The sequence below is a fragment of the Podarcis vaucheri genome, assembly GCF_965113315.1.
Source record: "Podarcis vaucheri genome assembly, chromosome: 15".
NCBI lineage: Eukaryota > Metazoa > Chordata > Lepidosauria > Squamata > Lacertidae > Podarcis > Podarcis vaucheri.
The window spans coordinates 1260733-1273231 of record NC_138753.1 but is presented as its reverse complement, the minus strand read 5'-3'; the positions used below and the strand labels follow the sequence as shown (position 1 = coordinate 1273231).

At 60.4% G+C, this 12499-nt stretch overlaps 1 protein-coding gene across 1 annotated transcript in view; it reads right to left on the bottom strand.

The window, feature by feature from the left end:
• Positions 1 to 7936: 7936 nt before the first annotated feature.
• Positions 7937 to 12499, bottom strand: part of RTN4RL1 (reticulon 4 receptor like 1) — a 63122-nt gene continuing 58559 nt past the window's right edge. The window contains exon 2 of the mRNA XM_082201872.1: positions 7937 to 11280. Within this exon, the coding sequence (XP_082057998.1) occupies positions 9938 to 11280 (1343 nt within the window). The 3' untranslated portion in view covers positions 7937 to 9937. The remainder of the gene's footprint in view (positions 11281 to 12499) is intronic.

Genomic DNA, 12499 nt, shown 5'->3' with positions numbered 1-12499 from the left:
ACCCTCACCCTCCTTTTAAAGCCACCCAGTTTGTTTGCTCTCAGGAGGGGACTCCATGGTTTAACTGTGTAGTGTTTGTAGAAAAGGCCCTTCCTTGCGTCTCCAAGGGATTCGCACCTGATGCCTTGATCATGTCAGTGTCTCAGGAAAAAGTTCTTCATTGAAGGGTTCTGAAGACTCTTCAGGATAAATATATTACTCTGCATTTATTAAAAGACCCCCCTTTTTTTTGGTCTACATGCAGAAGTCCTATTTCTGTCCTGCACAACAGATACAGGACTTTCTCCGAACCATGACCCCTGTCTCCTCTTCCAGCCGTTCTCCGTCTGCAGCTGGACTTAATCGCTTCTAAAACTAAATTGGCTGGATTTCCAGGTCTGGTCTCTTGCCTGCTTTTGAAGCCGGGCCTTCTCTGGATTTACGTGTGTTCACATGTTCGGCTCAGAGCGTGGAGAATCGCAAGCAGCTGTCACAAAGCGCCTCGCTGTTTAATTGTGGGGTTTTTTGGGAACAGTCTTTGCTGGCTGGTTTCCTGAAGGGAGTTTTATAAAGTGTCATCTCCAGGGGGAAAAGGTCACTGTGTTATCCGGCAAAGGTAGCTGGAAATGCTAGTCCTTGGGGCAAGGAAAGCAGGGGACCGTGCACACACCCCTTTTCTCACTGCAGTGCTTGGGTGGCCCTTCTCTTGTGTCAACACGGCCTCCCTGGGCTACTGGGGAGCAGGCGCCAGCAACACATTGCTGGAAAGGGGCAGTGGGGGCTTGATGCCTCTTACAAAGGTGCTCCAGGATAGAACATGGCAGTAAGAATGTAAGAGAGCCTGCTGAATCAAGTCAGTGGCCCACCCAGCCTCCTGCCCCCACAGTGGCCAGCCAGATGCCCCAATGGGAAGCAGGATCTGGGCACAAGAGCCCTCTCCCCTCCTAGTGGTCTCCAGGAGCGTTGCTGCCGCCAGCTGGCGAGGCAGACGAGAACCACCCTGGCCAGGAATCATTGACAGTCTTGTAAAACACGCAGTTCTATAATCTTTTAAGGTTATTGCTTTTCTTCGTCTTTTGTGTATTGTGTAAAACTGTCATGGTGGTGGGGAGGGACTTATCGTCCTTGCCCCAGATGAAACAAGCATGGACTAGGCCCGGTCTTCCTGCCTTCAGTGCCAGACGTCTGCTTTCAGCCATGGCTTAATAAAGGAATATGTTCCTTTTTTAAAATAACAGAGAGAGAACACACACTTCTAAACACGCAGCCCACAGGCTGATATTAACTTATGTCTAACTTCCAACCTTTTAAGGGAGGGGAAAACTTTTTTTAAAATTGCTTTGAATGCTGGGAAGACACCTGTGTACCTTCCAGCTGCATCCGTTTCCAGACAGAGGTTGGGCAGCCATCTGGCAGGGACTCTTAAGTCGCTTTGCAGCGGGTTGAGCTGGATGTCCCTTGGGGGTCCCTTCCAACTCCAAGAGTCTATGATTCTCCCCTTGCTTTTTTTGTGATCCAATCGGTCGCCCCCCAGCTTGGTCTTCCCCCCGGTGTCCAGCAGGTGGCGTTGCGAGGACAAGAAACCACTCCCCAAAGATGCGCCCCTCCCTCCCTCCCTTATTTTATATATAGAGAAAGAAAGACCACTGAGAAGGGAGCCTTATCTCGCAGCGCGATCCAGATCGCATGGAAATGGCTCATTATGCAAACTCTCTCTGCTTTGGCGCACAGAGGGAGCCCCGGAGGCACGAGGACCCCGAGTCGAGAACAGCTCTTGCCTCCGCTCCGATTAAAACGAACGAGCTGCTTTTGATGTAATCGCGCAACAAAAGTTTAATGGGGATTTTATTTCTTCTGAAGTCAGCTGTCTCCTCCACGCATCGCCCCTCGCGGCGCAGCCCCTTAATGCGTGGCGACGCCGGAGGGGCCCAGCCCGAAGGACAAAAGGGCTTTTTAAAATTTAAAAACAAAAATCTAAATCTTCCCGTCGTTACGTCACGGATCACAATGCATTTAATCTCACGGCCTCGTTTGGAGTTTTTGCCCCCCTTCTCCCCCCGCCCCTCGGAGGCTGTTTGTCATTTTAATAGGGATGCCGCAAAATATATATATCGCAGAACGCAACATGTAAGCAAATGGGCTGGGATGTTTTGGCGGAGGAAAAGAGGGTTTTGCAGGAGAGAGATTTTCCCATTAGCGGGCGAAAGGGTTTGCGCAATAAGGAGGCGCAGCGCCCGCGGGCTAGCCCTGTCCGTGTCCCCCGGGAGTCCCTTGGAGAGCCAGTGCCGTGGCCCAGCGGCGAGAATGTCGGGCTATGACCTGTGTTCGAATCCCGCTCTTGGCCAATCACAGTCTTTCTCAGCCTAGAGTCTACATCGCATGGTTGTTGTGTGGATTAAATGAAGAGGAGGGGAGAACTATCTACCTAACCCTGAAAAATTGGGGGCGGTCATCAATGCAATAAATCAAGAATTAAACAACCAGCCTGGCGAGAAGGAGGGCAAGAGAGGGAGCATTCTTTTCCCGTTGGGGGGGGGCGGGGGTCCAGGGCGAGAAAAGAACGGGCGGAGACAAGAGAGAATATAAGACTTATTCCAGGCTTCCCTGGGCGCGGTGCAGCCCCTGTCCCGCTTGCAAGCTCCAAGGGTGTAGGCCGGGCCGGACGGGGGCACATGCGGGCCTCTCGGTCTTGCTGGACGAGCATTTCTCACCTGGGAGGCTTATACCCGCCCGAGACTCTCCTATCGCAAAGCGCCCTTTCTTTGCAGGAAGATGGGCTCTGCTTTAATGGGGGGCGACGGCGGAGGAAAGCGCACCCCCGCCCTTTCATTGCGCTGCCTTTTTGAGCCAGGCGCCTTCTTTTCAGAGCCCACGCGGGGCCACAACTGGAGACGCCGCGAAACACCTGCCTCGCCGGATGCGCAAAGGAGTCTCCTGCTCCTGGCCGCGCCTCGAAGGGCCAGGCTGGGCAAAGGCGAGCCTCGCAGCCGCCTTCCCGTCGCTCCGGCGCCGGTCGCGGCGACCTTGTTCCCGGACTTGAGTTATTTATACGGACGTCAAGGGCGAGTGACTCCGCGACGCGGAGAGCCGGCGGGGACGAAGCGAGGCCGACGCCTTGCGGGAGCGCAGCCGGCCTGGCGTGGAGGGGCGAAGGGGTGGTGGGTCTCCTCTCGCCCCGCTAAGCCTTTCGGCCTTGCGCGGGCCACCTGCCTGGGAGACGGCCGGCCTTGGGCGTTCTTGGCCCTTCTGGCTGCAAGGCTACGGTTCCCAGCAGCACGCGAGACGAACTACAGTTCCCAATATTATCTGGAGAGGGCGTTGCGCGCTGTGAGGGCGCGCGCTTAGCCATCCAAGTGGCATGGGTACTGGAGAGTAAAGGGAGCGGCGCCTTCGTCGACTCGCCTGGCGCGCCCAGCCTTGGCCACGTGCGTCTGCTTGAGGCGCAGAGCTCTCCAGCAGCATCTACAGCTTGACCGCCCAGCTCGGCTCAAGCATCTTCGGGCCGGCTACCTGCAGGGTCGAGGGAAGGAGCGGCAACGCCCGGCTATTTATATTCATCCATGGGGCGGGGTGTGCGCGCGCGCCTGCGGGGCTGCAGCCCCCCAAAGTTGCTGCATTGACTTTTGAAACTGCCCTGATGGCGGCCGAATCTCCAAGGCCCTCTTGGTCTTTGCGCAGTTTCTTATTTCTTGCGGGGTGGGGGTGGGGGGCTAGTTTGCCACGCCGTGCCTTGATAGACCTGCCTAGTTGCGCAGCGGGACTTACCCCCCCCCTTTTAAAAAATGCTTCATTGTGCCGCTCCGGGCAAGAGGCTCCGCCATCCCCTCTTCCGGCGGCTAAATGTCAGAAGGAGCGCGGAGGGGGCCGATCCTGGCCGGGCCGCTTCTCCACCTGGCGGGCGAGAGCTGTTGCTCTGCCGGCTGGCAGCGCTCGGCCTCCCTCGGGGCTCGGGCGGGTTGCCAAGGAGCGCCGCGCGAGGCACCTGCCGGGGACAGAGCCGGCGCGTCTCCGGGCGACGGCGCCTCGGGAGCGCGCGTCCCCCCCCCCGCCGGGTCCCTGCCCCGCCCGCCAGGGGGCGAGCAGAAGCTCCTCCGCGGGCCGGCGGCGGGTGTGTCCGCGCGCGCGCGCTGTGTGCCGTCGGACACGTAGTGCTGCCTGCGGAGGAATGTGGAGGAGAGGATGAATGGAGGGGGGGGGTCATCAGGAAAGACCCGCCTAGGTCTGTGTAAAGTGAGGGGGGCGGGTGTCCGAAGGAAGCGCCTTGGCTAGTCCGGCGCCAGGTAACCTTCGAGGGCAAAGGCCGGTGCGCTCCGCCCGAGGGGGCTCCTTGCCAGCCCGCCCAGGCCCTTCCCGGCTACTGCTGCTGCTCCTTCTCTCTCTCGGCCGCCGGAATGAATCCTGCCCTGCCCAGCAGCCGGGAAAGTAGGTCACTCGCTCACTCCCCGCCTTGGCGGCAGCGTGTGTGTATACCGAATCGCGGCGCGCACTGCTCTCCCAAGGGGGCGTTTGCGGGCCAAGGAGCGCTCTTGGGACAGCGCGGGGGCGCTTGCCTGGCCAGCCTCCCCCTCCGGCCACTCCTGCGGCGCGGGTCCCTCTCCAAGCGCCCTTGTGGGGCGGGTGGGGGGTCCGGCCTCTCTCTCTTTGGCAGCATCATATCTGGGCGGCGGGGTGGGGTAGGGGACGCGATAAGATGCTCTTTTGGCTGGGGCAGCCAAAAGTCCCCAAGAGACAGGCGACCGTCACACTGTCCCAAGCATAGTCTACGAAACCGGAGATCATAGAATTGCAGAGCTGGAAGGGACCCTGAGTGTCATTTAGTCCAACCCCCTGCGTTGCAGGAATATGGAGCTGTCCTTTACGGGGCACGAACCTGCGACCTCGGCGTTCTCAGCACGAGGCACCAACCGACGGAACTATCCAGAACAAGACGGAGGCCGTCCGGCTCCCGTCAGTCGCCCAGCGGGGCCGGTGGCTCCGGGGGGCGGGAGGCCGAGGCCGGCCCCACCGGGAGGAAGCCCCTCTTGAAGGATGGCCTCGAGACGGGCCCACCTCGCGGAGTTGTCGTGAGGAGGAGACGCAACACGGGTCTCCCCGTTCCCACGAGGCACAGCCGTCAAGGAGGAGCCTAGATGGGGGGGGCTCCCGGGACCTCCCCGTCTCTGCTGCCATGCAAACCCTCGTGATTTGGACGGAGGGGGTTTCCTAAGGGTTCTTGGGCGTTGGGAGGGTGTTAGAAATGTGCTGGGGCGTCGGCGCAGCCGGGAGAGCCTCGTTCGGCTTGGCTCTGCAATCAGAGCCGGTTCCCACCGCGGGGCCGGGCGGGAAGAGCCGCCGGCGTGCCTCTCCCTCTCCCCCCCCCCAGGAGGGGTCCGGCAGCCTGCGCCCCCTCCTCACGATCCTCTCCCGCAGCCGCGATCCGCGCCCCTCCAGGGCAGCCCGCCTCGCCGGCTGCAGAGCCTTTGGGGAAAGACGTGTCCACAGGACGGGAGGCGCCTCCTCCCGGCCCCGGGGGTCGCCCTCGCTCGGCTGGGCGCTGCTTTGGGGGCTTCCTAGGGAGGGGCCCGGCCTGCGCGAGGCTTCCTCTCCGCAGCTAAGGCGGCTTCGCGAGCAACCCCCCCCCCTCACGGCCTGGCCTAGAAAGCGACTCCCGACTCCCCTTTCTGTAGAGGTGAAGCTGCCGGGGGTTCGCCTGGAAGTCAGGCGGAGGGGAGCCTCCGAGGCGCCGGGAAAGAGGGCAGGAGGGGGGCTCGGGGACGCACCTCGGTACACCCATAGAAGACCCCCTTGCAAACTGGGGTGGGGAGAGGGGCGGCATCGGCAGGGAATCAAAGGCTTTTAGGGAAACGGGTTGAAAACCGCGGGCGGGGAGCATGGAAGAGTGGCCGGGCCGGTAGATGTGGAAGGGCAGTCTCTTCGGACGCCTCCCTTAGCTATGGAGACTGGGCAGCGCAGTATTCGCCCTCAGATTCAGGTCACCTGAAAGGAAGGGCTTCCTCAAGCTGCGCGGAGTTGATCTATGGAACTCCCTCCCACAGGAGGTAGCGATGGTCACTAACCTAGAAGGCTGTAAAAGAGGATTAGCCAAATTCGTGGAGCAGAGGGCTATCCGTGGCTCCTCGCCGCAGTGGCTGTGCGCTTTCCTCCACTGCCGGACGCAGCCATGCTTCTGAAGGCCAGTTGCTGGAGACCCCAGTGAGGGAAATGGCTCCTGGGCTCGAATCCTGCCTGCTAGTTTTCCACGGGGATCTGGTTGGCCGCTGTGAGAACAAGATGCTGGACTAATGGGCCACTGGCCTGATCCACTGGCCTCTCCTTACCTTACGATGTTTTGGACCCTCGTGTGAAGAGGAGAATCCTCTTATTTCTCTTGCTATTGCCTCTCAATCTCTTAAGGAGCCGCAAAACTCTCCCTTCTTCACACCGGAGGCAACAGGTGGTGCTCCACAGAAGGCAGAGCCCATGGTGTTGGGGAGGGGGTTGGAGGTTGCAGGTGGAGAAGAAGGGCCTCAGCAGGGCTGACCCCAAAGGGGTTTGCTCTGTTAGAGGGCAAATGCCCCCCCCTCCACAGTTCCCAGTTAGGCCACGATAATGTTAGAACTGGATCTGAGGTCCACGAAGGCCCACCTAGTCCAAAAGGGGGGCATTTAAGGCACTGTGGCCGCATGTGCCTCCAGCACTCTCTTAGTTGGCCCTCGTGACTCTCCCCAGGCCACACCCCCTCACTCGCCCTGCTGCACACCCTCCTCGAGCGTTTGCCTGGCTGGGAGGAGAGGACCCTCAGACCCTGCCTTTCGCTTGCCAGCGTGGAGGGTGGGGTTTGCATCTACTGCACTGCCCACTTTCTTTCTGGCTCCTCCTACCCATGGCATGTCCCCCCCCCAGGTCCAGTGGGGGCTGTGAAACCCCCCATCCCATTCTGCTCTCAACAGCGGGCAGAGGCCCTTGCCCGCCCCTTGTCCTCAATACCTGGCCGATCGGCCTTGCACATAGGGGCTCCGGTTAACTGACACCATTCATAGCCCCTGACATGGGTGTGTTCTCTCTCCAGTCCTAAACTGTCTAAGATGAATGCCCCATGGTTGAACACAGAAGTTCCCCAGGCACAATCCTCTAGGGAGACGCGTGTTCTCTGAAACTTTGGGGAGCTGCTGCCAGTCAATCCTGAGCTAGCTGGACCAATGGTTTCGCTCGTCCAAGGCCTAGCTTGGGCCTGGGCTCAGCGGCAGAGTTGGGACTGTTGCATGGAGACAGCCCCATCTCTTGACCTCCCAGGCGGGGCTGGCAGACTCCCTGCCTGAAACAGCCCCAGAGAGCTGTTGCCAGTCAGTGCAGGCAGCACTGGCCTAAGTGGATCAACGGCCTGTGCCTGTGGCAGCTTCCCGTGTCCAAATGTATCTTTCCATACATGGGAGCCCTGGTCAGTGGGGGGGGGGGGTCCTTCTGTGGGGAGGGGGAGGCCTTTGGGTGCCTTCCAGCTTAAATTAACGGCAAACCTCCCTCGCCCCCAATGCATTGTCTTCTGTGGCTGTTTGTGGGCTGATGAGCCTGCACACGTAAGGCTATGTGGCTGCCTTTCTGCTTGAATTTACGTTATGTGCCCTCTCGCTGCCCTGGTGTCCCCTGCCCCCACTCCCTGCCCGCTAACCCACGGATCAAACCCTGCAGGGGGCAGAAGCTCTCTTCCACCGACAGCAGTGAGCAAGCAGGACCAATGGCCTGACTCTCATGAGGCACCTTCCTATGTTCCTGGACTTTGTAAAACCCGAAACTGGTTCTTCCAGGGGGCTCAGCCCCCTCTCCTGAGAAGCCTGGCCCTTGTGGGAACATCTCCTCCTTGCTGGGGAGGCAGGGCTGGTGATTCGGTGCACCCTTGCCTGACACAGCTCATGATGTACATGCTAGAGAGCATGCGCAACTCCTGGGGAAGGAAAGAGTGAGAGAAAGAGGCCACAGCAGCTGGTTTGCAGACGGTTTCCTTTATTCCCCCCTCCCTGCACAGCCAGGGCAGGGCCTCCCTGGTAGTGGCCCAACTTGGAACAACAGAACGTGGCCACGATCCTGGCCAGGGGCTCGGGGAGGGGGACCCCTGTGGGCCCCGTGCACGGTGGGGTCACAGCTGGAAAGGGGAAGGGGCACGAATCAACTCCCACCAGCTCCCACCCCCCTCCCTGGGCACCCTCCCCAACAAGGCCTGGCTGCCCTGCCTGCTAGGCTGCTAAGAACAGGAGCCAGGGAGGGAGAGGGTGGCAGCCAAAAGGGTTAAGAGGCAGGACCCCCACCCCACCCCCACTCCGACCTCTCTGTCGCTCAAGCACTGCTTGGCCATCCCCTGACCCTGCCTTATCCCCTAAAAAAATGGCTGTTTTCATTTTACTCTTTAAAAAAAGCCAAGGGCAAATGGTCCCAAACGTGGTGTTTGTTCCCTGCCTTGCCTCCCTGCCCCAGATCCCGGCCCCCTCCCTAAGAGCTGCCAGGAGGGTCCTCTCCAAGGATGCCAGCAAGACCCTTGGACCTGGGGCTAACACTGTTGAGGACATGTTGCTGTCCTCCTCCTCCTCCTCCTCCTCCTCCTCTCCCTCTCCCCAGCTCCTGGGGTGTGGGCTATACTGACTGATTCTGGACACACCCACCCAAAACTAGACCCCCTCCCTCCCTGGCAATTGGAGCATTTCACTTGCAAGCAGTGGGGATGTTCCTGGCTCCCATCTCTCTCTCTCTCTCCCTCTCTCCCTTTCATATTGCATACAGATCCACAAAACTACAATTCCTGGTGTGCTATGTTTCTACGTAAATTGGTCCCTGGTGGGCCCCCCTTGCCCTCACCCCAACTCTCCCCCCATCCCTCTCCCCCCAAGCCTTGTCCACTCCGGGGAGGTCCCTCACCCAGCTGCCCACCCAAAGCCCTCCTGCCTGCAGACCCATCCTCAGCCCTCAGTTCCACAGGTCGGGGTGGGATCGGTCCTGGTTCCTTCTCTCCTGTGTGCAGTCTCCTCAATTCAGTTTATAAGCATCGTCATGGGACATGTATCTCCAGGGAGCTTGAAGGCTGAGGGAAAACTTGTGCATTGGTTTTTTTTTTTAAATTTTATATGTGAACACAGACATTACAAAAAAGAACAGGGCGGGGAAGAGAATTGCACCTTTGCTTGGAAAGTTTGTTCAGAGTTCCCACCTCTCGGCTGCTGGCTGGCCTTTCCTTTGGTCTTGTTGTTGGCTGCCCAGCCCTGCCCAGGAGGGGAAGGATCCTGAGCCACCCAGCAACTTGGATATCTGTCCTCCAAGAAGCTCCCTGCCTGCTTTGGCCGGGAGCAGAAGGGGAGCGGAAAGGGGCCCTCGCAGGCAGTGTGGGGTGGGGTGCCCCATGGCCCAGGCTAGCCCTCTGTTCCAGAATCACAGAACTGCAGAGTTGGAAGGGATACCAAGGGTCATCTAGTCCGACCCATTGCAATGCAGGGATCACATCGGCTTAGTTGGTGCGGTCCTGACAGGGGCGGCGGTGGTGGCGACTCCTTTTTTTTGTAATCCTGGCAGGGTGGGGTATATGTGGCTCCCTCTTTCTCTCAATTCAGCAGGATTTCTCAGGGAGCAAAGCAGTTGTCCAGTAGTTGCTAACCGAGGATTCGCTCCCGGGCCCTGGGTTCAGGAGAGGAGGGCGGGGCGTTGGCGGGGAATTCCTTTCCGTGGGTGCTCTGTCGGGGCCATTGGTGGCGAGCGTGTGGGATATTGCTTGTAATTCCATCCTGCAGGCGTGAAGGAAGTGCCTGCCTGCCCGCCCGCCCTGCACGGTCCGCGCCTACAATCCCCCCTTGCCGGCCATGGGCGGGGGGCCTTGGAGAAGGCCCAGGAGGGGGCCTACCTTGCTGCTGCCAAACCCCCAGGCAGAAAAAAGGGGGAGGAGGAGGAGTCACAGCGCTGGGGCTACGGAGACCAGTGGCGGCTCAGCGTGGCTCCTCCGCGGTCAGCGGATGATCACCGCCAAGGCCAGCACCCCGGCCAACAGGGTGGCCTGCAGGGCTCCTGCAGCCCTGGCCCCGGCCCCACGCACCCCGCCCCCTGCTGCCTGCTGGACCCCACTGGGGGGCTGCAGAGATGTCCGATGGCACTTGCCCTTCGGCTTGGGCAGCAGGCCCAGGCCAGGGGACTTGTGCTCGTAGTCCGCCCCCTCGCTCTCCTTCCAGGGCCCGGCCGGCTTGGTGGTGCGGTTACGGCTCTTGGTGCAGTTCTTGCCAGGCTTCCGGTAGCCGGGGCGCTGCTGCTGCCCCGGGCGCTGCTCCCCTGGCCGCCCTTTGCCCTTCTCCGTGGAGGAGTGGAGCGGCGGGTGGTCTCCGGGGGGCGCCCTGTCGGCCGAGGGCGGGAAGCGCACCCCGTTCACCTGGTGGTGCAGCGACTCGGAGGCCGCGCAGCCCCGGAAGCTGTCTGCCGCCAGCTCCTTCAAGTCCAGGCCGCGCAGCTTTTCCGGGAACTCGCAGACGGCGCTGGAGCTGGAGCCCCGGAAGCGGCGCAGCCACTCCCAGAGCGACTGGGCCCGGCAGCCGCAGTGCCAGGGGTTGCTGTTGAGGCGCAGGTACTCCAAGGCCTCCAGGTGGGCCAGGGCCTCGCCCGGCAGCTCGGAGAGGCTGTTGTTGAAGAGGAAGAGCAAGGTGAGTCGCCGCAGGTCGTGGAAGGCTCCCCGGTGGATGCTCTGCAGCTGGTTCTGGTGGAGGAGCAGGCGGTCCAGGTTGACCAGCCCCCGGAAGGTGTTCTGGTGGAGGCTCCAGAGCCGGTTGCCATGCAGGAAGAGGTGGCTGAGGTTGACGAGGTCGACGAAGAGGTCATCGTGCAGGTAGCCCAGCCGGTTGTCCTGCAGGTAGAGGTACTGCAGGTTGTGGAGGCCGGAGAAGATGCCGCTGGGCAGGGAGCTGAGGCCGCACTTGTAGAGGTGCAGGGCGTGCAGGCGGCTGAGGCCCTGGAAGGTCTTGGCCGACAGCTCCTGCAGGTTGGGGTTGTCTCCCAGGTCCAGCTCCTCCAGGTGGGAGAAGCCGCGAAAGGCGTTGGGGTCCACGAAGGTGACATTGTTGGAGTAGAGCCAGAGGGTGACCAGCGAGGGGCTGAAGTGGCCGCGCAGCAGCAGGGAGATCTGGTTGTTCTGCAGGAAGACCCTCTCGCTGTCCTCGGGGATGCCCTCCGGGATGGCCAGGAAGTTGTGGGACTGGCAGCTGACGGTCATGGGGGACGGGTAGCAGACGCAGTCCGTGGGGCAGCCGCCCGAAGAGGGGAGCTCCAGAGCCAGCAGAAGCAGCAGGGAGAGCTCCAGGCAGCTCCCTGCAAGAGGAGAGAGAGGAGGAGAGACATCAACAGGGTGGACTTTGCAATCAGAGACACAGAACTGCAGTCGGGAGGGAACCTAAGGGTCATCTATCCCAACCCCCTGCAATGCAGGAATCTCAGCATCCATGACAGAGGGCCACCCAACCACCAAGGAAGGAGAGTCCACCATCTTCCAGGGCCCAACCTGCTTGCAGTGCGTATCCAGGCAGAGAAGGAGAACCTCTACGGTCAGCGCTGGCCATGGGCTGTGCCCCACTGAGCTACAAAAGGGCCAGAGCCCCTGCTTGGCATGCAGAAGGTCCCAGATTCGACCCCCTAACAGCATCTCCGGGGAGTGGGGGTGCTGGGAGAGGCAAACGTGTGCCTGAAAATCTGGAAACCTGCTGCCAGTCAGTGTGGACAATACTAAGTGGGCCAAGGTTTTGGCAAGGCAGGCCTTTCTCTGTCTGTGTTTGCTTTACTAAGCCTGCAGCCCTGTGAAACTCTTCTGTCTGCATGCAAACAATACAACTGAAAGCACATGGCTCTCCCCCCCCACCCCCCGCAATCCTAGGAACTGCAGTTTGTTATGGGTGCTGGGAGCTGTAGATCTGCAAGGGGTAAATGGCAGTTTTGGGTGGTTCATTCACACCACTGGAACTTGTGGACATGCAGTGAAGCTGAATGTCGGAAGACTCAGGACCCGTGGAAGGAAGTCCTCCTTCACGCAGTGTAACTGTGGAACTCCCTCCCACAGGAGGCAGGGATGGTCACCAATAGAGATGGCTTCAAAAGAGGACCAGACAAATTCACGGTGGAGGAGAGGTCTTTGTGGGGGGCTCCTAGCCAGGATAGCTGTGGTCTTTCTCCAGGGTCAGAGGCAACTGTGCTTCTGAATTCCAGTTGCGGGAAACCCCAGCAGGGCCAAGACTTGCTCTCAGGGTCAAATCCTGCTTTGGGGTATTTGGTTGGCCCCTGTGAGAACAGGATGCCGGACTAGATGTTCCACGGGCCTGATCCTGGAGGGAAGTTCTGGTGTTAATTTACAGGACTGGGCTGAGTGGCAGGGCTGGCACCCCGCAAGAAGCACCCCCGCCAGCCTGGCTTTGTGCCCAGCCCCACTTCTGTGGCCCCCTCTGCCCCGTGGCCAGCCTGCCCAGCCCCCCAGCAGCCTGACAGGCTCCCCCGGCTCCTGCCACGGGTGCCCACGAGCCACAGCTCCTCTTTCCAAGTG